The sequence below is a fragment of the Thalassophryne amazonica genome, chromosome 16 (assembly GCF_902500255.1).
Source record: "Thalassophryne amazonica chromosome 16, fThaAma1.1, whole genome shotgun sequence".
NCBI classification, from domain to species: domain Eukaryota; kingdom Metazoa; phylum Chordata; class Actinopteri; order Batrachoidiformes; family Batrachoididae; genus Thalassophryne; species Thalassophryne amazonica.
The window spans coordinates 38,588,206-38,613,643 of NC_047118.1; the positions used below are offsets into that span (position 1 = coordinate 38,588,206).

The window sequence follows — 25,438 nt, forward strand, 5'->3', positions numbered from 1 at the left end:
TATACAACTCTGATATTTTGGATTCTGGAAAATACAAGTGAGGAGTAGTGAACCTCCTATTTTGGGCCATGATGGCATCCTTTAACATGAAATATGACATTACATAAAATTAAGACAGGCAGGACTACTTAAAGAGAAAAGTTAGATGACTTATATCAGTAACAGCAAAAGTAAACTGTTGTTGCAGCAAGTAGACATGAAACACCTGCAGGGCAGGTGGTCTCTAGGAGCAGAGTTGAGGTTTCTGTAAACCCAAACATAGTATACTATTTGTTTGTTTACTTACTCCAAGGTCGAACTTTCCAAAGGTCAGTCACTGGGGTCAAGGTCAAGATCATGTCTCTCTGTCTGTTGGCCCATTCCTTCCAGGTTCTTTCACCAGTTTCTGCCAAATGTATGCATGTGGATGATGGTGGCTACAGGAACGCCTTTTAGCACCCCGTCACACTCATACGAAGACCATGAAGACTCCACTGTGGCCTGAAAAGTTTGATGAATGAAGTGGGGACATGGTATAAATGGAACAATGTGCTGTTTTCAAGTCCTGCTTATGTCCTTGCCATGCATGCGTGATCATGTGAGTACTGCGTGCAGTTCATTTGTACAACTTTGTTGCTGCAAACAATCACATAAAACATTCTCACTGTGTCCCTCCTGTCCTCACCAATACTGCACCGCACACTGCGCTTTTTCTTTCATTCTGCAAGTTTTCTTGTGATCACATGTAGTTTCAACAATAAACTAGAGTCAAAAAAACATCTGTCCTGCCAGATGTGCCCATTTCTCTGTGTATGTGCAGCGCATGCTTTGAAGCAATCACCTTTACAAACGGAGGTGGGAAGAATTATTTTTCCGTCCACCAAGGAGGTAAGAAAATCATCAGCGTTTATTTATTTGTTTGTTTGTCTGTCAGAAGGATTACGTCAAAGCTACTGTACGGATTTTGACGAAATTTTCACCACAGATACATATTAGGCCATGGAAAACTTATGTTTTGGAGGTGATCCAGATCAGGATCTGGATTCTGGATGAAGATTTCACTTTATATAGGCTTTGAAGGATTACATAAAAAAAATACTTCATGCACTCTCACTAAATTTGCACCACAGAGAGATTTTGGGGAATGGAAGACTCCACTAAATTTTGGAGGTGATCCAGATCTGGATTCCAGATCAAGAATTCACTTTATATAGGCTTTAAAGGATTATGTCAAAACTACTTCATGGATTCCCACGAAATTTGCACCACAGATAGATATTAGGGCATGGAAGACTCCACTGAATTTTGGAGGTGATGCGGATCTGGATTGGTGGATGTCAGAAATCTTGGAATGCTCTTGTTTTTTTAATTAAATTTGTACAAAAGCGCATTGCATTCATTGGATTAAAAAAATAGACACCTTATCTCGGAATTATGAGAAAGATTCTAGTAATTACGAGATCATCTCGTGATGAGAAAAAATCTCGTAATTATGAGATAATGATCTCATAATTGGGTGATTCTTAGACTACGGGCACTTATTATCTCCTTTGATCATATTGTATGAAAAACAGAAAAAAGGGGAAATTTCACACTTTTATAGTTATCTTTACAATGAAAGTGTTTTAAGAAATTTGTTCTAGTAGTCTGTGATGACTTTTTCACCTTTTTTCAGCATCATTATATGCAAATATTGCCGTTTTGTGCTTGTCCCACACCCAGACTTTTGATCTTCAATGATAAAAATGAACGGTTAAAAAAGTTTTTTCTAATGTTTTAAAATATCTCTGAATAAAATATCAGTAAAATAATGAAAACATAATTGGGGTATTCAATGTCATACAACTGTTGTGATTTTTTTAAACAAAATGTAGTTGTCCCACACTATTGCCGTAATTTCCACCACAACACTGTAATGTCCCTTTAAACAGTTTGTATGGAAGATTGTTTGGGTAGTTTCTATGGAGATAAACAGTGACATCAGAGCACATGTATATAGCGCCAAATCACAACAAACAGTTGCCCCAAGGCGCTTTATATTGTAAGGCAATGGTGTGGTGGAAATTACATTTACAAGGCCAATAGTGCCTGTAGTTAAAGAATCACCCAATTATGAGATAAGATGAAGAAAAGAAAAAGGTCTTGTCACATGTAAATCCTTGCTAATCAGTGGGCAATGATGGCACTGTCATAGTTAATCTGCTATTACTACCTTCTCGGTTTGAGACACTGGGAAATACTGATGTTTCTTAAAAATGGAGGATGGTATTAATATCAGGTATTTATTTATTTCCTTTATATAGCCCCAAATCACAACAGAGTTGCCTCAAGGCGCTTCACACAGGTAAGGTCTAACCTTACCAACCCCCAGAGCAACAGTGGTAAGGAAGAACTCCCTCTGAGGAAGAAACCTCAAGCAGACCAGACTCAAAGGGGCGACCCTCTGCTTGGGCCATGATACAGACACAAATTACAGAAATAATTCACAGAACAATTCACGGACAAATATGCAAGAATTGCTGTTGGTGCACAGGACAGGAGGATCGCCAACACAAACACAACTCCCATCTCTGGATGGAGCTGCACCTTAAACAGAGAAAAAACAGAATCAGGCATCAGAAAGACAAAAAATACTGTATAATTTGCCAGCATTAATCAACAAGAAAAACAGAAGAAATACTAAGGTGATCGCCGGCCACTAGCCCTAAGCTTCACTAAAAGACCCAGGATTTAGGTGAAGTTGAGGCCGCGGCCCGCTCCAATTATTAATAACATGAATTAAAAGAGTAAAAAGCATAAAACAAAACTGTACCAGTATGCTAGCCATATGAAAGGGAAAATAAGTGTGTCTTATGTCTGGACTTGAAAGTTTCCACAGAATCTGATTGTTTTATTGATGCAGGGAGATCATTCCACAGAACAGGGGCACGATAAGAGAAAGCTCTGTGAGCCGCAGACTTCTTATTCACCCTAGGGACACAAAGTAGTCCTGCACCCTGAGAACGTAAAGCCCGGGCCGATACGTAAGGTTTAATTAGGTCAGCTAGGTAGGGAGGTGCCAGTCCATGAATAATTTTATAGGTTAGTAGCAAACCTTAAAATCTGATCTCACTGGGACAGGAAGCCAGTGAAGAGACGCCAAAATGGGTGTAATGTGGTCAAACTTTCTGCTTCGTCTCAAAAGTCTAGCTGCAGCATTCTGAACCAACTGGAGACCTCTAATGCTAGACTGCGGTAAACCAGAAAATAGAACATTGCAGTAGTCCAATCTAGAAGAAATGAACGCATGGATCAGGGTCTCAGCATCAGCCATAGACAGGATGGACGAATCTTAGCTATATTTTGCAGGTGGAAGAAAGCAGTATTGTTATGTGTCGGACGCAGCTCAGAGAACCGACCAGCGTTTGAAGGACCCAGTATGAAATAAGCAAAGCACGGTACAAAGGCTAACTGAGTTTAATACATAACAGTGATAATATAATAACAAAAGGTGCGGCCTGGCGTGGTGCGCTCCCAGCAGCGCTAACGGTCCGGAGCCAGAAGCTGTTTCGGACCCAAGGACCCCGCCGACACCCCCCAGGTGGCCGCAACAACCGAGTCTGTGAAAGAAGGAACCATTATGTGAGTCCACACTCTACACACAGAACACTTAAAGGTGTACAAACAGCAAACACTTCCTGGCTTGATTACTGATCAGCTTCCCAACCTGCAGGCATGGAACAATCAGTTCCCAAAACTCCACTGCAGTGAAAGCTGATACATGACTAACGTACAGCTCAATATAATAAGGTGTGAGGGACACCACATTTACTGACTGTATAAATGTTAGTCACAAAATCTAACGTACCTCAGGAAGTGTGCTGACGAGCGTGAAACCTCACCCCCTCCTCTTTCACAGACTGTGCATCAAACCTGGACGTTCTCAGCATCCGCTGTTGATGAGATGGCTCCCGAGACGACGATCTCACCCGTCTGGTCACAAGGTCGAGTCTCTGGCAAACACACACTGTGCACTCCAGTCTTAAATGCCAACATGTTCCAATCCATCCAGATGCACCACAGCTGTGAGTCCTGACGAGTCGCAGGTGATCAGGGTGAGGTCCTGACAGCCTCAGCAACACAGCCACTCAGTCCCAAACGCACGCCACCTGGGAGGAAAACCAAAAGACAGAAACAAACCGGCAGCCAGGCCCCCCCAGCCATATAACAAGTATATTCTAATATGGAGACCAAAGGACAACGAAGGATCAAAAATTACCCCAAGGTTCCTCACTTTGTCAGTGTGATGTATGACACACGAGCCTAGGCTGAGTGTTAACTGGTCAAACTGATGCTGATGTCTCACTGGACCAAGAACCATCATTTCAGTCTTTTCAGTGTTTAAAAGTAGGAAGTTTCTAGACATCCAACTTCTCACTGCTGCAAGGCAATCTTCTAAGGATTTTATGTGAACGAGATTACCAGCAGTTATCGGCATATATAACTGAGTATCATCTGCATAGCAGTGAAAGGTAATCCCAAAACACCGCAATATGTGCCCAAGCGGTGCTATAAAGGGAGAAAAGCAGGGGGCCTAAGACAGACCCCTGAGGAACCCCAAATTTCATGTCACTAAGGTTAGAGGTAGTGTTACTGTACAAAACACAGTGAGAACGACTGGTCAAGTATGACGTCAGCCATGCAAGGGCACTCACAGTAATCCCAAAATGATTTTCCAACCTATCAAGTAGAATATGATGATCCACTGTATCAAATGCAGCACTGAGATCTAACAGCAACAGAACGTAGTGGTGTCTGAATCCATTGTAAGCAGAAGATCATTCACCACTTTAGTGAGAGCCGTCTCTGTGGAATGATGTTTTCTAAAAGCAGACTGCAGCGGCTCAAAGAGATTATTCTCAGTAAGATAGTCTACAAGCTGCCGTGACACCACTTTTTCCAGAATTTTAGAGCAAAATGATAGATTTGATATCGGCCGATAGTTTTTCAATACACTAGGGTCAAGATTAGGTTTCTTAAGTAATGGTTTAATCACTGCAGATTTGAAACATTTAGGAACAGATCCAGAAGTTCCTGGATCTGGATTAGTATGTCAACACTGCGCATGCATGTCAAGTCATTGGGATTGTTGAGGCGGACAGCCCAGTCTGACATACTGGATGTCGCTCTCTTTCTGCAGGAGCAGTTGAACCAATACGGGATGGTTCATGGATACAAATTCATGCATCTGCAGTATGTGGTTCTGAGCAAAGCAGTGGTCAATATGGCACCTTTCCCGATATCATAATTACAAGATCTTTTCTCATAATTACAAGATAAGGTGTCTGATTTGATTTTTATCCAGTGAATGCAATGCGCTTCTGTAAATTTACATTTATGTATTTATTTATTTTGTTGTTTTTGCTGCATTTCAGCACCATGGACAGCAACTGGAACATTTAATTCAGAAAGCAGTTCACAGACTGTTGCTTGGAGAGCCCGTTAGGTTTAATTATGTCATTAATACGTCAGTGGCATCATTGCTACATCCTTTTTTAGTTCTTACTATGTCCTGATTCAACCATATCCTCAATCCTTATTTTTATAACTTGTGCAAAGTTTGACTATGTCCTCCAGGAGAAAACACCACACCCTTAACAGCTTCTACTTCATTCCTAATACACTGTATAGGTTTGAAGTTTGTGCTCCCAGGTTTTTGTTTTGTTTTGTTTTTGCTGATGTTATAGGAATGTGGCTGAGTATGACTTGGGTTTAAAGTAGGGATAAACTGACCCAGCCGATAATCTGTTTATCCCAGGGGTGCCCAAGTTTGGTTCTCGAGATCTACCTTCCTGACACTCTTAGTTGTCTCCCTGCTCCAACACACCTGAATCCACTGAAAGGCTCATTAAAAGTCTGCTAATGCATCTTTCATTTGATTCAGGTGTGTTGGAACAGGGAGACAACTAAGAGTGTCAGGAAGGTAGATCTCGAGGACCGAACTTGAGCACCCCTGGTCTATCCCATCTGCAGAATAGAAATAGTGATCGGCTCACCAATTATTACCCGTTATTACCAATTATTACCAATTACCTTTTATTACCAATTATTACCAATTATTACCCGTTAAACTAGCCCTAGTTTAATGGGTTAATTTTAGGAAAAGTCAAGGTCATTAGGGCCAAAGACAAGGGCTTTTACAAACCCGTCACACATATGTAGACAGACACCAGTCTACCATGGCAAGATCAGCCAAAGGTCAATTACAACCCCTGGCAAAAATTATGGAATCACCGGCCTCAGAGGATGTTCATTCAGTTGTTTAATTTTGTAGAAAAAAAGCAGATCACAGACATGACACAAAACTAAAGTCATTTCAAATGGCAACTTTCTGGCTTTAAGAGACACTATAAGAAATCAAGAAAAAAATTGTGGCAGTCAATAACGGTCACTTTTTTAGACCAAGCAGAGGGACAAAAATATGGACTCACTCATTTCTGAGGAATAAATTATGGAATCACCCTGTAAATTTTCATCCCCAAAACTAACACCTGCATCAAATCAGATCTGCTTGTTAGTCTGCATCTAAAAAGGAGTGATCACACCTTGGAGAGCTGTTGCACCAAGTGGACTGACATGAATCATGGCTCCAACACGAGAGATGTCAATTGAAACAAAGGAGAGGATTATCAAACTCTTAAAAGAGGGTAAATCATCACGCAATGTTGCAAAAGATGTTGGTTGTTCACAGTCAGCTGTGTCTAAACTCTGGACCAAATACAAACAACATTGTTAAAGGCAAACATACTGGTAGACCAAGGAAGACATCAAAGCGTCAAGACAGAAAACTTAAAGCAGTATGTCTCAAAAATCAAAAATGCACAACAAAACAAATGAGGAACGAATGGGAGGAAACTGGAGTCAACATCTGTGACCGAATTGTAAGAAACCGCCTAAAGGAAATGGGATTTACATACAGAAAAGCTAAACAAAAGCCATCATTAACACCTAAAGAGAAAAAAACAAGGTTACAATGGGCTAAGGAAAAGCAGTCGTGGACTGTGGATGACTGGATGAAAGTCATATTCAGTGATGAATCTCGAATCTGCATTGGGCAAGGTGATGATGCTGGAACTTTTGTTTGGTGCCGTTCCAATGAGATTTATAAAGATGACTGCCTGAAGAGAACATGTAAATTTCCACAGTCATTGATGATATGGGGCTGCATGTCAGGTAAAGGCACTGGGGAGATGGCTGTCATTACATCATCAATAAATGCACAAGTTTACGTTGATATTTTGGACACTTTTCTTATCCCATCAATTGAAAGGATGTTTGGGGATGATGAAATCATTTTTCAGGATGATAATGCATCTTGCCATAGAGCAAAAACTGTGAAAACATTCCTTGCAAAAAGACACATAGAGTCAATGTCATGGCCTGCAAATAGTCCAGATCTTAATCCAATTGAAAATCTTTGGTGGAAGTTGAAGAAAATGGTCCATGACAAGGCTCCAACCTGCAAAGCTGTTCTGGCAACAGCAATCAGAGAAAGTTGGAGCCAGATTGATGAAGAGTATTGTTTGTCACTCATTAAGTCCATGCCTCAGAGACTGCAAGCTGTTATAAAAGCCAGAGGTGGTGCAACAAAATACTAGTGATGTGTTGGAGCGTTCTTTTGTTTTTCATGATTCCATAATTTTTTCCTCAGAATTGAGTGAGTCCATATTTTTTTCCCTCTGCTTAGTCTACAAAAGTAACCGTTACTGACTGCCACAATTTTTTTTTCCTGATTTCTTATAGTGTTTCTTAAAGCCAGAAAGTTGCCATTTGAAATGACTTTAGTTTTGTGTCATGTCTGTGATCTGCTTTTTTTCTACAAAATTAAACAACTGAATGAACTGTATTTGGCTGAAAGTCCAGGGGCCTCATTTACAAAGCGTGCTTATGCACAAAAATGTGGCATACGTCCGTCTCCACGCCAACGTTCAGATGTATCAAAAGTAAAATAACTGTGGAAATGTGTGGTGTGTCACGCAAAAATGCTGGCTGGCGTATGCACATTTCTATAGCTTTTGTTCCACTGTGGACATGTAGAGGTGCTGGGAACCGTTAATAGTGTGAAAACAGGAAGTCATCTGAGTGATGTGCACATCAGAGACACAGTGATGCGCAGTTAACACATTCACATGTTTGCAATTATATGGATGGATATAAAACCATGCTCAAAGTGATGCGCAAAATGACATGAACAGTTGCTGTGTTAGTGTTGTTAGAGGACATTGCAAATGTTGCAATCTGATGTGAGCATGTGTTCGGGGAATGCAAGGATATACTTGCAAATGACAATAATTGGCTCATAAAATGATTGTGATTGCCGAGGCCACTGTTACTGGAGTTGTGTGCAGAACTGTGGCCGTCCCAGAGCGCAATACGGCAAGGAGCCAGGAGGTTGTCTGCACTGAAAAAAGAGAACGTTTGAACCAACTTAAAAAAGTGTTACAATTTGTAAAAACCTGAATGAATTAAGTTGTTGAACAGGTGCTGACCACGCTGCACTTCCTGGAACCTGGGCCATTTCAGCGTGAGCTGGCCGATCAGTCAGGAGTATGCCAGTCAACGGTGAGCTGAGCCATGCCAGCTGTGTGGAACGCAATCATCCAAAAGTCATCCAGATACATCCCATTCCAATATTAAAGTGCCATTTGCAGCCAGAGCCAGTTTCCATGTAATCGGCGCTATTGACCGCACACATGTTCACATCGTATGTGATGCGCAAATGTGCATCAGGCTGGTGTTTGGCACGGTGTGCAATGGCAGCTGCTCTATCAATCAAACAACTTTATTAATCCCACAAGGGGCAATTAAGTAGCTGCTTGCTGTGTAAATAGTGTATTTCTGTAATTTATCTGAACGTAAACCAGCACGGCCACATTGCATGGCCATGTGCGCATTCAAATATGTTTATTATTATTATTAAGGCTTTTTAAATTTTTGCTGGATGGTGAGAGCTGCAGAGCTTCTTACCATGTTTCCTGTGTTCCGTATTTGTGTGTAAATTGTGAATGTCACACTGCAGCAGAGGTGCACCTCACCTTTTTAACGTCAGTGTGAGAGCACTGTTTTGCGTGTTGGCCCCCCCCCCACACACACACACATGCTCTGTACCTCCCACAAACATTTTTCCAGTTTCATGATTAATCCGTTTAACAGCGTACCAAATAAACTGTCCCTGCGTGTCTCCACATCATTTCTAGTTATCTATAGTATAATTTGTTTTCTGTGACATCGTGGGGAATCCCTGCTCCAAGGGCCTATTTACATAAAATTGCATATTCTAATCCAATTACATTTGTTCCCCAAATCTGATTGGTTAATCATGTGAAATGTCAGACCATAAATATCGAGTAGAGGGTGGCAAAATATTCCACCATTTCACATTTGACGTATTACTCTGTGCCCTGACTGCGTTGCTGTGCAGGTGTCAATCATGGCGCTGTCAGCTGAACGTGACAGAAACTGAGCTAGATTGCACTGGATTGATGGATTTACCATGGATTTAACTTAATGCAGCTGACGAGATGGAGAAATCTGTGGATTCTGCTCACAGAATTTCCAGTTTGACATGAAGACGCTGTTGCTACGGTAAGATCAGCCAACCAAATTACTTACAGAAATAAACGATGGAATTGGATTACAGTGGGAATAACCTTGTTGTATCTGATTATTTACGGACATTCATGCTGGATTTTACGGTCGCAAATTGAGTTTTACTGGCGACGCATTAGCGTCCGGAAATCATCAGATACAACAGGGTTATTCCCTAATTTAAATGGGCGTGACCATGGAGGAGTTTGGTTCCACACTCAATTCCACATTCAGTAGGATGTACAAACGGAACGTGCGTGGATCCATGCCTACGCCCACTTTGATACATCTGAATGTTTTTGTGCTTAAGACTGTTTCTGGGTTTTGGCATACGTCATGTTTTAGTAAGAAATCCACACAAGTCTTTGCACGAGACCCCAGATCAGATTTTAGAATCAGGAAATTCCATCCTAAACAAGATGATCATCTATCTGCCATTGCACTGTGTTTTCACACCCATGGGTACTTTGTCCTTGGGTCCCCTGATACTTACATTAAAAAAAAAGGCTCAGACTGCAGGTTGGGAACCAGTGACTGAGGGCACACTAATCTGGCAAGATTTTGTCTGCGAAGATTTTCTTATCCTTCTTCACTGAATGCTCCCTTCTTCGTATACGTTTCTGCATTTGCTCAAGGGGCCTGACCACTACAACAGTAATGTTTCATTACTCTGAATGAGCAGCATTTAGAAGATAAATGTTCCCTTCAATGTTGGAGAGATGAGGACGAATGAGCACAGAGGGGATTTGTCATTTGCTTCCAATCATCCTGAGTTTCTAACCTGTCTGACCTCAGGTAATTATTATGCATCATCTCTGGCTCTCCCCAATGAAAGACATCCTTAATTTCAATGCTGATCCCACCTGGATAAATATGTTTCTTTAAAAAGAGAGAGACACACTCACACAATCTCATTACAGTGGTGTTTGTGTCTCAAAGGTGAAGTGAAATTGGTGTGAAATGAGAGCTGATCACTCTGTAGCAGCAGAAGATGATATTTTACCTGATGAGTTCTCGTCTGTAACCGTGTTTCGCTGCTGCATGGTGCACAGTGATGGTGGAGGCTTAAAGTGCCTGCACTTCAGATAAGGTTTGTGCAGAGCCAGCGTGGACCATAGAGGGGGGACAGACTGGGAACCAACCAGTCCACCATACCGTCACCATATGGCCCCTCATTTCTGTCTGCGCTTTCCAATCCCAGGAAATCTGCCTGCTTCCCACTTGTGTGTGTGTCTATGTGAGAAACACATTGTGTATGAAAGCATAAAGATGTGTCTTAGGTAACATCTCTAATATATGTAACCACACTTAGAAGAAGCAGTCTAGCGCAACATATTCAAGGTGAAATCAAATGATTAATATGAGCTTGTGCAGCAGATTGTCAGCTTTAATTCGAAGTGGTTACATCCAATGGCAGGGCAAGGGTGGTGACCAAGTGGTTAGTGCACTTGGTTTCAGTGCGGAAGGTTCCCGGTTCAAACCCCACCAGTGCCACATCTCTCCATATAATGTGGAGTTGCATCTGGAAGGGCATCCGGTGTTATTTTACTATGTTGAAGCATAAACATGGATCTTCACAAAAAGGTTGAGCTTGGCAAGATCAGATTATGACCAAGATGTATACACACAAACAAACAATAGTTTACTTGTCAACATGCAGTTTAGTCACAGTACAGAGAGTATTAAACAAAAAAAGAGAAATATTAAGAAATAAAAACACACTTGGAGAATAATTTTAAGAATCTAATATATGCATTTACTCTGGCTTAACCTCCTACTCCCCCACCAAGGATTTGATGCTTTAACTTTCTTAGAAAAAAAAAAGTTAGCTAATTGAAAGTTAACAGAAATAAATTTAGTGGAAGCCAACTTCAACTAAAGTTAGCTGAACATAGCTACAGGGCTTTTGTGTATGGGGCCTTATGTTTAAGGCACCCCAATAATTGTATGTTATTGTATTTCATCAACAAATCTCCAGACAAAAAAGCCTAGACTTTTAATTCAGGCATTGTATATCCCTTACAATTCAGTTTAATCAGTCACTGGGAAATGGAAAGAGTAGGACACAGTATTGGAAATGTGACTAGATCAAGACATCCTCTAAAAATGAGGGACAGTGCACAAGTGAGGGAAGCCACCAAGACACTTACAACAACCCGTTAATTAATTACAGTGGCTGTGATTGGAGAGATTGCGCATAAAATGACTTTTTGCTTGTTGCACGACCCCATCACAGCTTACATCTTATATGACTTTGTTTCAAAAATATGTTTCTGTGTTACCTACAGTGACAAAGCAGCCACCTCCATGGTTACTCACCTTTTGAAGACAACCTTTTCTAGATAGATTTACCAGAGAATGTAGCTTAGAGGGTGTTTTTTTTTAAAAATTATTTCTAACCTTACCCCTTCCCCTGACCCTAACCATAACCCCCTCAGATCAAGAAAACCTCCTCCCCGCCACCCCGAGTCAGCCCGCATTTCGGGATACCGCCACTAAAAATGTGATGCATTTTGTGACAGTATAACAAACTAATATTATAATTCACTTTTCATGATGCCATCAGATGTGCAATAAGACTTTTAAATTTCAGATATCCAACGCAGAAATTTTTACTAATACCAGACTAACACTGATCCAAAATACGAGATAGGCACACCCAGAGTAAACACACAGTAAAGCGTAATAAGACTCAGTGCCATATGAATGAAACTTAGTTTTTATTATTAATACTCAACACTCCATTTTGTTCATCATGTACAAAGAGAAAGAATAGCCTTATTTGAGCACTTATAATTGTAGATATCAGTATTATCCTTATTCGAAGTACCTTGGTGATGTTTTTTCTTTTTTCCTTTTTTTTTGCAAATTTGTCATGACATGATCAATGTTGTTACTGAGATTACTTAATTTCCATACAAAAAAGAAGTTAAATTATTTCCCCAGTATTCAGTATTTACACAATCTGTACATTTATTTGTTTTTGTGTAGTTCTGCGGATTGTATGGTGTAAAAATGTTGGTATTCTTTCAAAGAAAAGGGCCACAAAAAGAGAAAAGAATGGCCAAGAATAATATGTATACAATTGATATTATTCACATGATACATTTTGTCAGTAAATTTAATCACACTAAGATCTGTGTTTTCACAGAACCTGCACCAAAACACAAGGTTTCCCGTTTCCGCTTTCTGAAATACATTTAGTAGCAACCCCTTATGCCATCTTATTTTCTCATTCAGGAAATGAAATCCATCGTTAAAGTATCGACAAAAAGCAATCAAACAGACAAAAACAAAAAACCAGCCATATAAGAAAAGCTGCATTTTTAAAAAATGTAAGTTCACATGTTACAAGCAGAGAACTGGAATTATTGAGCGATACAATAAACTGCTAAATCACTTTGACCTTCACACCAAATCCAGAATGTTCACAGTTGAATTTATCTCCTCCGGATGAGATTAAAATGATACAAATGACATACAGTTCCAAAATAATGTTATTAGCATTCTGTCTTATGCACCATAAATGTTACAAATACTGAGGTTTCCTCAAAAAAAAAAAAAAAAAATCAAACTTGAAACTGACGGTGGTAATGACACTTCCATTGTCTACCTCAAGGACCTTCAGGTTGGCTAACTTGCCACAGCCATGTTGTGTTGTAAAAATGTGACACAGTGTTTTGCTCTTACACGAACCACTTGATCAAATGCATTGTGGCATGTTGGTACGCAGAGAAGGGAGGCCGGGACCGATTTAGCCTGAAGGGAAATAAAGACTTTTGACGAGTGTGCTTACTCTGCATCCCTTCAGCTGCAGGTTCGACAGTAAAGGCCTGATGTCGGTGTGGTCGCCGCACTGTCAGGTGCAGCTCTGTGGAGCGTTACGCCACACCGAGACATCCTTACAGTTTACAATATCTGTGTATTGTTACATGTACAGTTTGTGCTTGGTCATACTTTTTATTGCAAATGAAGAGCATGCACCTGATGCCTGTTTTTTTGTTTTGTTTTTTAAATCAAACCCTTCAAGAATTGACATGGACAAAGATACATTTTTCACTTTTCAATCAACCCTCAAGACATGAATGCAGCTGAGCAGAAAAACAGACGAAAGACACATTTCTCCTCTCAGGGCTGGAAAAGAGATTATAGAGTTATTAGAATTAGTGCTGTACACCATAAGAAGCAGGGACACAATCTCTGACTGCAAGGGGACAAAAGTGCTTATGTACACAAGAAATAAAACATAATAACCTCCTCCTATAGACAAACTCAAGTCTGCACAGCAAAGCTGCACAAAATAAATCACAATGCAAAACATTTAATGTATTGGGTCGTCGAATAGCACAGTGTAATATGCTGTATATAATACAGTAACATCGTCTTGATTGCCCTGAAGCAACAACGCATGTAATATGAGGCGTAACAAAGGAACAATTCACCTTTTAATAAGGGGTTGCACAAATGCATTTCAACCTCAAATTGATTGTTTGAAAGATGAAACGACACTCATTCTTGGTTTTCCACAATATTGTGCGGAATTCCTCAGCAATATTAACAACACTGACACTGGAAAACATCCAGCGTACATTTGCATGTGTGTGTGTGTGTATATATATATATATATATATATATATATATATATATATATATATATGCTTGTGTGTGCGTGTCCTTTACCACAGTGATGTTTATCCCAAACATAGTGAGGGAACAGGATAATGGCTCAATAATTTGTGTGCAAACACGAGTAGAGCCCATCACAAAAATAGGCTTTAAAAAAAAAAGAAACAACCCCTCCCCCCCCCACACAAATATCTTTTAAGTTTTTAAAGACTGCTGCTTAGAAATGAAGGATCACAATATACTGCCTCTATATGCAAATATCATCTATGTATACATGTAATATTGTATTACATAAATGTGTAGATAGTTGAATTTATAGCAAAAAGCATGAAGAATAGCTTACTGTAAAAAGAGAATCTAACACAATTCCAGGGAAACTTAGACTCCTAAAACTAAACTTTTCCCTTTTATTCACCAAACGTCTACACCTACAGAAAATTATCCTCGATGTCCAACACCTTAGTGAAAGAAAAAACAAACAAAAAGCATAATTCCTAACAAAATCAGTACACTGACTGGTAATCTATCATGATTAAGAAAACATGAGCGTTAAAGAAAAAAGGTTCAATTATAATCACTTATGATTCATTATATTTGTGTCAACTATATTTGTGTAGTCTTTTTAATGTGGTTTTTGTTCATTTTATGAATTTTTATCATCATTTTGTTTATTTCTTAAATTGCTGTAAAACATATTTAAAGTTACATCCTGTCTGTCTGTTTACTGTACAAAGTGAAAAGAGATTTAAATATAGTATTTACAAGAAAAAGATTTAAAATACTAATGCTGACACCGGTTAATGCACACTCCAAATTCCTTCTTTACTTCCTCACTATTTCCTTGTCTCCTCTTGACTTCTTATACCGTCTTGCTCACATCGATTGACCTGACTGTGTGTGTATAAAAATTCCAGAGATCTTTTTTTTTTAAAGTAGAGTCATGGGGATGGTGGATGACTCCTTATGACTTAAGGCGAGCTTGATCAGTCTCTAAAGGTGTATTCACAGCGTTTTTTTTCCCCATTTTGTTATGTTACAGCCTTAATCCAAAATGGAGTAAATTAATTTTTTTCTTCAAAAGTCTACACACAATACCCCATAATGACAATGTGAAAAAAACATCACCACAGCATCATGCTGTGTTTTTCAGTGGCAGGAACTGGGAGACTACAGTAGTCAGGATTGAGGGAAAGATGAATGCAGCAATGTACAGAGACATCCTGGATGAAAACCTGCTCCAGAGCGCTCTTGACCTCAGACTGGGGCAATGGTTCATCTTTCAGCAGGACAATGACCCTAAACATACAGCCAAGATATCAAAGGAGTGGTTTCAGGACAACTCTGTGAATGTCCTTGAGTGGCCCAGCCAGAGGCCAGACCTGAATCTGATTGAAGATCTCTGGAGAGATCTAAAAATGGCTGTGCACTAACGCTCCCCATCCAACCTGACGGAGCCTGAGAGTTGCTGCAAAGAGAAAGGAGCAAAATTACCCAAAGACATTTGTACCAAGCTTGTGGTATCATATTCAAGAAGACTTGAGGCTGTAATTGCTGCCAAAGGTGCATCAACAAAGTATTGTATACAAAGTATACAATATACAAATATACAAAGAATACTTATGTGCATGTGATTCCTTAGTTTTTATTTTTAATAAATTTGCAAAAATAAATAAAAAACCCACTTTTTTCATTTTGTCATTACAGGGTGCTGTGAAATGAATTTTGAGGGGGAAAAGAACAATTTCTTCCATTTTTTAAAAAGCCTGTAACAAACAAAATGTGGAAAAGTGAAGTGCTGTGAATACTTTTCAGATGCACCGTATGTAAGAAGTGACAAAGGAGGAGAGGCCATTGAATTTATGAATAGTTATCAGCAGGTTAGTGGGAAAAAAAAGTTCCTGGTATCAGTCTCACACACACACACACACACACACACACACACACACACACACACACACACACACACACACACACACACACACACACACACACACACACACACACACACACACACACACACACACACACACACACGAGATTAGGGTATGAGAGCAAACTCCAAAATGACAAAGTACACATTCTCCGGCAGCTCTGATCTCAGGCCAGCTCTCCCGTGCAATCTCCACCAGCCCTTTCACTTCTGAGCTATAGCTATAGCTAAACAAAGATCAAGCCTTTAAAATGAATAATAGAGGTTTTGTTATTCTGTACAGCAATAAGATGAGTCATCACTTGACTGCTCGACGTGGAGGAGGTTATGGGACGATAAGGCATGTCTACTTAGAGCCTGAACTGAGTAAAGGTCCTGTGCAATAAATGAGGCCTCTCCAGCTAAAAATGAAACACTGGAAAGCATTTATAAGACCGCCAGCTCACCACCGCCTCAGTCGCAGTTAAAACTGCCTCTTTCATGCAGACACTCCCCTCAGCTGAAGCTCTATCCCAGTGCAACAACACTTTTCTTACGCATTTTGCACCACATCATCTGCATATATGCAAATATTAACCATATACAATGTCCAAAGAAAGAACGCCACAACACCTGCAGACTTGCGTAAAGTCATGAGAGCTGCAAGGCAGAACACAGTAAAGCGCCTGGTGACCGTTATCTTGTAACTTGAATAAAACAAGTGGTCTAAAATGCGGCTGAGTTATGAAGTGCCCATACCTGATATGTGAAAGGATTTTACAAAGTTATAAAGCATCTCTAATGGTGTATTTTTGACCTTGTATCTAAATCAACACCTACAGCAACTTAGGTCTGCTGTTGATTTTTACTGGAGTTGTGGCTCATAAAGGTGGACAGGGCACCTAAAATGATGCCACCCCCTGCACAAGCAACACATCTAAACTGGAGGAAATGTCCAGCGGAGACCATTAAGGCATGTCCTTCCTCTCACTGTCTGCTGCTGCTGATGAAACAAGATGTTCACAGTAATAAAGTTCAGCCCGACAGACCTGCCTGTGCGCATGTTTGCTGATTAAATGTTGAATACTTGTCAACAAAAAGATATCTTAGAGGTGTTGGAACTTTCGATGGAGCTAAGAACTTCCAAGTGCCACCAGGGGCACGTAAATGATGCAACTACGGATACAAAAATGGCAGCAAAAGTTTTATACCAACATAACAAAAAAAAAAGGAAAAAAAAGAAGAGGAGCATTATAGTCAACAACCACATATTTGTTATTCACAATGCTATTGTTATTGGTTATTGGTGTTCTTATACCCTGTTTTTCTATAAGAATATCTTATCACTCATGATTGTAGTTCTAACAGCAAACGATACCGGCTGTTTTGGCCTTAGGGTTGAGGAGGAGGAATGGAGACGGAGAGGAGAGAGGGAGAACAGAAAAGTGGGAAGAGTGCGGGATGGAGTGATGGACAGGCCAGGCTGTCGTACAGCAAAGGAGTGAAGTACTCGTCATCCCCCGTGTCGAGGCTCTGATAAATGTGACAGTGTCTTCTTTCTCCCATGACACAGGGGCAGATGGGCAGTTCTTTCCTCTCTCCACGCTCACAGTCTCTCCTCATAAGCACTCAGCAGGAACTCTCAGACAGCCATCACATCTCGCCAGGCTCACATGTCCAATAATCCAACTAAGGACTGAGGCGACTGAGGTGTGATAATAATCGAGCACACTGACTTCTGCCTCACAGGCGGATGAAATGATGGACTTGTATTGAGTGCGCTCGTGAGGTTGAGGGTAATGCTAACTGAATGTTTGCGGGCATTAAAGAAGAGTAGCTTTGGCCGTTTCTGAGGGAGGCTTAATATCCCCCACCTCCTCAGGTGTCCTGATTTATACCTAGATTTTCTTTTATTCCTTCTTTCCAAAAATCAATATGTCCTTTTCTTTCCCCTCCCTACTTATTTCACCCTTTAGTCTTTCATCATTAGTCTGGTTCACTCATTTTTTACCTCGTGTTGCCCTTTCGGTGGGTTTCAGTGTGTGGTCAGTGTCTTTAAAATCATCCCTGATCTCCTAACAGTACATGCCTCTGTTCGTGTTTTCCTTCACCCTCACCATTATTCGCTCTTCCGCCCATTCTTTTTCACCCCCCTCCCTCACACGTCAGACTCAATGCTGGAGAGTTTTTCATACACATGGCCATTGCTTCCATTGAAAGGACGTGGAGGAGCTACCCCCAGCATGGAGCCATGGTGGTTCATCCCACTGAGGCTAAGCTCTTTTGAGAACCGCGGAGCCATGTTGGACACCACCCCGGATGTGGCAGACACTGGCACATAGGATGCCGTACCAACCTGGCCCCTGAAGTCACTTCGGCTGTTTTTGGCAACTTGTTGCTGCTGCTGTTGCTTTTTCATGTAATATTGTTTGGCTCCATGCATCAGACACTGGTCATCACCGAAGGTGGGAATAAAGGGGTTTTGGTTTACCCGGTCTGGGTAAAGAGATTTGGATAAAGAGAACGCAGCCCCACCTCCTCCTTCCATCAAGGACATATCTTTGTCCCTCATGTCTCTCTCTGCAATGGAGTGGTGGTGGAGGCCCTCACCCCCTCTGAACAGTCCAAAAGGTGAGCCAGGTCCCGTCTGGGTCTCACCTCCATAAAACAACGGGTCCCTGTCTCTTTCCCGTTCTCTCTCTGAACCTCCGTGTCGTTCAAATATGTGTGCGAAGGGGCTGCTGCCCTCCAAGTAACGCTCCTTTTCCTTTAAGCTAACACTCCTGGGTGGAGGCAGCATCCCTGTGATTCCTGCACCACTCATACCTCCACCTCCTCCTATATCCCCCATCAAACTTGTCATCCCACCTGAATCTTCTCTCTGGAGGTCAACAAATGTGTCATACGAATGCTGCCGTCTTAGTGGTTTGCCAAATCCACCACCTTTTCTCCGCTGCTGGGCCTGAGATTGAGACTGAGGGCCAGCGCCCAACCCCCCTACTCCCCCACCCTGCCCACCCCCCATTTGTTCCAAGAGGTGGTTGTTGTCCTCGCTGATATCATAGAGATTTCCTGTCTTTTTGCATCCTTCACAGCGCATGCAAGTTGCAGAACTGGGCCGACTGTTTCCCCCGACTCCTGAGGACCCACAGCTCATGCCACCACCATAACCACCACCCCCTCCTCCATGCAGGGACATCTGTTTGCCTCCTGCTCCCCCACTAGCCCGACAGTTCCGGCACTCCCATTCTCCACCTACCAGGCCAGATCCTCCTGCACCCTTTGAATCTGATTTTTTGGGTTTGCTCTTAAGGAAGTCATCCACTGGGACGAGGGCAGTGCAGGTCCCCACACCCATTACTCCATCCCTGTTCCCAGAGCCTTCTGTAAGATCCACATGTTCCCACTGAGGAACACCCTCTTTGGGTCGAAACTGGTCCAAATAAAAATCCCTCACGCTCTCCTTTTCTCTGAAGAGATATGAATTTGCATCATTTCCTCCTCCGCTGCCTCCTCTCTTACGCTCAGATGGCAGAAGTGGCGGAGAGGCAGAGCGGTGGCCATGATAGTGGTGGTGGCTGATGTGGTAAGGTTTCCTCCTGTAGCCCAGTTCAATTTCGTCCAGCTCCCGTCTGGACTTGGCAGAGGCCGGCCTCTTTTTCAAGCTATCGCGGTACTGTTTACGTTTCTTGGCATTTCCCTCCAGATTACCATAAGTGACTGTGTGTGTGGAAATGTCAGAGACATCTGAGCGTATATTTCCATCGTCATCTCCTCTCCCACCACAATAACTATGCCCGGGGATATAGGTGGAACTTGAAGCACCTCCTTTAAAGGAAAATTTCCCGTAGAGGTCAGGCAGACCTCCCTTGAAGCCCTGGCCTGAGGGAGGAGTTTGTCCAGACAGGAGGTCAAACTTACTCATGTTCCTGTGGGTCAGTGCTGAGCAAGGCTGAGTGGTAAAAATGGGAGCCACCCCTCCACCCAGGCTGTCGCAGTCAAACATGCCACCTTCCAGAGAGCTGGCACTGCCCAAACTATGCGGTCTGTTGGGAGGAGGCCCATTGAGCCCTAACGTTGAACCAGTGTGATGGTGCAAGTAGTGATCCTGATACAGATTACTGTCCTTTAGGTGAAGGTTTCCAAACGTCCTCTCCACCTCGCTGATGTAGTCACCGAACATGTCTTCTGAGAGGTATGGCGGCTTGCAGTCCGAATGGCCTGCAAGGCTCCGCCGGTGTTCAGAAATGTCATAAACAGAGGATTCACGACGAATGAAGTCCATAGCACTGTGCGGTGAGCCGTTTGCCCCTGAAAGGGATGCCATGTTCTTGGCGGTGCGCAAGAGGCGCATAATGTTGGAATGAGTGTTGTTCATGGTGGCTGATGGGGAGTTCATCTCTGAGCTGTTTTTCATCTCAATATGTACTCCGTGGATACAGCTGAAGATGCCCTGTATGCAAAAAATAAAAACAAACAAACAGTGAACAGCATTACAGAGTCGTACAACGGAAAGACTTTCTAAATTAATATTACAATTAGTCAAAAACTACTGAATGCGGTTTTAAAGGGCAGCCCCAGTATCTGAAAGCTGAGGACTATAATCTCCCTTTCTGACCCTAGTGATTGTTGTAGACACCGACTGTGAGTTTGATTCTTGCAGAAGTTTAATTTGCTGTGTTTGTTTTCAGATATAACGCACACCTAAAGGCCTGTCTGTTCATGTATCCTTTAGAAAAAATGTCTTTTTCACAATATACACAGTTTCACAGGTAAAACTGTACGTGGGAGGGAATCCAGTGTAAAACCAAATACCAATACGGATCTCGCTGTATCTGCTGTGGTCACCCCAAATAAAATAGGAGCAGCCAAAACGACAACAACAAAAGAACGCATACACAAGAACCTATTTAGGTTAAGCTCAGGTTATCTTAGGGCCAGGATAGATTAAAGGGAAATGCCAACATTTTTCAACCTGGGCTTAATTTTTCATGTTTTTTTTTTTTTTTTGGTTTATTTTTTCACTCCACATAAAATGATTGCCTCCCAGTGACAATTTAATTTGCAACATCTCTTCCTCACAGGTCTGCTTTACTTGATTCTGTAGCAATGCCTACACTCAAGTTCCTAGCAGCTATGTAAATGATCCATGCATGAACTCCCAAACCCAGAGAAGGGTACTTAGTGAGGTAGCATTCCTATCCATGCTTCCAGACACTTCCCTGTCATGTGGGACTGTTTGGTTTTTGTATTGCTTGTTTCAGATTTGTGTTCATGTTCACTGTATGCTCTTGTCTTGTGTCTGGGGTTTGGATCTGGGTGTGTTTTTTCATCTGTTTTCCACGCCCCATTCCTGAATGTTCCCCCATACTTGTCCCTCATTTTCCTCCATCATTACCTGCACTATTTAAGCCCATTGTTTTCCTCATGTCTCTGCCAGTTCGTCGTTCCTTTGTGTCGTCGTTCTAGAACTTCCTCATAGTTCTTGTTTTGCTTTTTTGCCACACCATGTTTTTGAACCTTCTTGTCTCATGATTTGGATACCGCTGTTGTTTATTGCCTGCCTTCCTGTGTACTGACTTCCACTTCGCTTTGTATTAAACACTTTTTCTCACACTACGCACCTTGGTGAGTCTAGCAATTGTGTCCTGCATTTTTGTGTCCAAGCTCATGACACTTCTCATGCCATGTTTGCATTTTCAGTGATGACAAGTGGTGAATGTTTCTAGATTGCCCTATACAATAACATGTAGCCAGTTAGCCCATGTTTGTGTACCAAATCAATATTGAAGTAATTAAAATCCTTTTTATCTTGATTGAAAAGATGAACACTTAAAATTTCAATTAAGGTCTGTGTAGTCTCTCCCATTATTTTATCTTTTCCAGATGCAGGAAGTACAGTTCCAGGCTAAGATGTTGTAAAAACCATGGTTAATCACAGCCTTTAAAAAAAAAAAAAAGATAAAAGAAAATTGACTCAGCTCAGTGTACTGACTTCTGCTTACATAGCACCAAACTGTAATAATGGTCAATACTCAGCTCAATAAATCTAAATATGCTGCAGGTAAAAGCACATGCACAAGGTATGTCATTCATGAAGAATAACATAAAAGACTTCAAAATTTTAAGTAGAAAGAGAGTAGAGTTTTTCATACAGGCGAAGAATTTGAAATGCTATACGGATGTCAGATGATTGATAAAGGCAAACAAGTCGTAAAACCCCTGAATCCTGCTGGTCAATACCTTCAATCAATGTAATTAAAATTCAGCCGAACAATATCCTTCGGCCGTTATGAAATAGTTCAGTGATCTGCTGCCCCTCATCACCGCCGGGCACAACAAAATCTCCAGGAATAAAGGCCGAGCCAAGGAGACAGTGGCTAAGCTTTACAGTGACAAAAAGATAAACGGCTCCATTTGCATTCAGTGATGTATGATACAATATTCAGATAAAAACAGATGCACAGAGGAGAGCAAACCAGGCATGACAGATGGGCACGGTGACATATCAAATCATTTCCAAACAACGATTTTTCCCTGTTTTTCTCAATGTCTGCAGAGGACTGTGAAAATGAAGGTCGTCACAAAACATCAAAGTGCTTCACCTTGTTTGCCTCTGCAGGGGTTAAGGGTCAAGGGTCAAGCTCCTGCCAAAGAGTTATACAGCACATTGCTGCCACCTGCTTTTAGCGGTTATTATGACTGTTTTTGCATTAGTTCATCGTTCTCTAACCGGGTATTGCAAGTAGCTCATTTGGAACACAGACATGTCTGCATCAGAGTTTTAAAGATGACACAATTACAGACAATATGAAGCATGATAGCGGTTTAAAGGGAAACTAACTTTTAACAATTTAACTTTATCCAACATCTCAGTGTTCATCTCTCTTTGTTTAATATCATTTTTGTCATCACTTCATCTCAATCTGTCTTCTTTAATTGTCTTAATTAAATGCCTCTTGTTGCTAGTCTCTCATTCTAGGCCATTTTGTTCCATGTTTGAATGAATTTTGCAGAAGCATTTGTCTTGAAGGGGTCATGCTGATTACAATTACGTATTTTTTTTATGTGACTTATATAGGTAAAAAAAAAAAAGTCAAGTCCTAAGGCAATTCTACATGCAAAATTTAAGCCCAAAATGGCCAATTTTCAATTTATCTGATGTACATCACAGATATTTAAATGTTAAATCCTGCTTGTTCTGGGAGACACGCCCCCTGAGCCCATTTGCGCACATCTGGAGGTATAACACATATAGAAAGTTTTTGGGGAACAGCTCTCTAAGTTAGGCTTCTACCCTTACTTACAGTGAGCTCAAGTCCACATCTTTAGGGTCCAGGTGTTTCCTGCCTTGGATGCTAATCAGTGACCTAAAGGGATGACTGAATGTCTTTGGTACCAGGTCTTTTCGGTCTTTTTGGCTCCTACTGGAATGTGTCAAACAAAGGGTTACTTAGGGAGACCCAGATGAGGATTATCACTTGCATTGTGAAGAAACATCAGGTACATTTTGGTCAGGTGGTGCTTTTCTATGGGCATGATCCGCCAGCACGCAGGTGCCTCAGTGTTGAGGACCCCAGTGGCTGTAGAAGGCCAAGGACACACCCACATTTAACCTGGATGCAGTAGATAGATGTTAATTTCAAGAAGTGGGGATGGAACAGTTGTCTGTCTGGGTGGTTGCGATCCAGGACCCAAGATGGCCTCATAGGTGGCTGTGGTGACGTTTTGCACCAACACATGTTCCCAGACCTAATGTGTTGGGCTGAACAATGATGGTATTAAAGCATAAAGAATGATCAACATCGGTGTGTGAGTGTGTCTGTGTGAATGGGTGAATGTGAGGCATAATTGGAAAGCGCTTTGAGCATCTCATGCAGATGGAAAAGTGCTACATAAATGCAGTCCATATACATTTGTCCAACCATAACCAAGAAGAGCAAGTTAATAACTTTGGACATTTGAAAAGTGTGATTACTTCTTTATATTCAACAGCAGGTTGTGACTCTTTCATGGACCTGCCTAATGTAACAGCAGGTGGATTATTGCAGGTTCTGGGCAATGACAGCTAATTATATAAGCAGGATGCCTCAGTCGGTCTGAGGGTTCCTCTGAATTTTTCATCTATTGCATCACAAAAAAAATCTATAAGTGACTATAGTGGTATTAAAATGCAAACAGAGCAGTGTAAAAGAAAGCCATAACACTGCCCGTGTGGCACAACTATGTGGTACAAAATGCAAATGAGCTGCAATGTGGTGTGAGGACTGAGTGATTAAAGCTCTAATACAGTTACTGCCGCAGCAAAGCCATGAGAGGCTTTTTAAATCAATAACATGAATTTGTTTCAGGGCTGCAGGTGGGATGTGGCAGAGTAGGTAGCCAGGGGGCGCTACTGAGTCTCTCAGATGGAGGGAATGCTTTTGGGCTTAGAAGCCATGTTCAGCACCACGTGACTCACACCAACCGTGACTGATGTCTTGCTTTTTGTTTATTTTCTCCACACTGCCAAGCTCAAAATGTTAATTGCCATAATAATAATAATAAAGTTTATTGAATTATGGTGTGAAATTAAAAAAAGCATCAATCTGAGCAGCAAAGCAACCAAGAAAAAAATAACTAAACTAAAGAATGAGCAAAAAACAAAACAGAACACTGAATTAAATGATGATATGATGTAACGCTGCAGCCGAAGAGTTTGGAAAAATAATAAACTGAAATTCCCACAGTTGCTGTTGTTGTTTTGTCTGAATATTTTAACATACTGAATTCTGTGGCTGTATTTGTGGGTACACAGTGTTCATTTGTGTTGTCTTATAGTAGCAGAGACAAAAGCAATTTCTATAAATGAGCACAATCATTGTATGTTGCACAGAACATAGTTGCTTTCATATCCAGTTCGCACACAAAATTATCATGACATATAACAACACCAACCAGCCAGCCTTTGCAAGCGAGGAGTCAACAGACGTTTTTACAGCTGATATTTTATGCTCTGACTATGCATACAGTTGCAGACACACACACTCCAGCAAAAACAGCAGTAACACTAAATTAACACACTGCAAAATAATCACAGTTGGGCACTAAGGCATAATATTAGAGCAGAGGGGGGGAAATTTAGGTTTTTCTTTCATCATTGCAGATTTCTTGGCACCATGGCGGCTTGTCTGGCGGAGGGAGAGAGCAGCCGCTTGCAGTTGTGCGCTGTAAATTAGCCACGTGCTTTAGCCTGCAGCAGTTCACCTTCAGAGCTGCAGTGAATTACACCGGGGCCATGTCAAAACAATTGGAATG

At 41.3% G+C, this 25,438-nt stretch overlaps 1 protein-coding gene and 1 long non-coding RNA gene across 2 annotated transcripts in view; one reads left to right on the forward strand and one right to left on the reverse strand.

Moving 5' to 3' along the window:
* The first annotated feature begins 600 nt into the window (after positions 1-600).
* On the forward strand, positions 601-13,347 carry LOC117528008. Its single transcript, XR_004565653.1, has 4 exons — positions 601-611; positions 748-761; positions 6,973-6,985; positions 12,962-13,347. It is a non-coding gene; the product is annotated as an uncharacterized LOC117528008 (long non-coding RNA).
* A 2,862-nt stretch (positions 13,348-16,209) lies between these two features.
* Positions 16,210-25,438, reverse strand: part of LOC117528025 (glutamate receptor ionotropic, NMDA 2B-like) — a 378,003-nt gene continuing 368,774 nt past the window's right edge. The window contains exon 16 of the mRNA XM_034190545.1: positions 16,210-20,594. Coding sequence (XP_034046436.1) covers positions 18,300-20,594 — 2,295 coding nt within the window. The 3' untranslated portion in view covers positions 16,210-18,299. The remainder of the gene's footprint in view (positions 20,595-25,438) is intronic.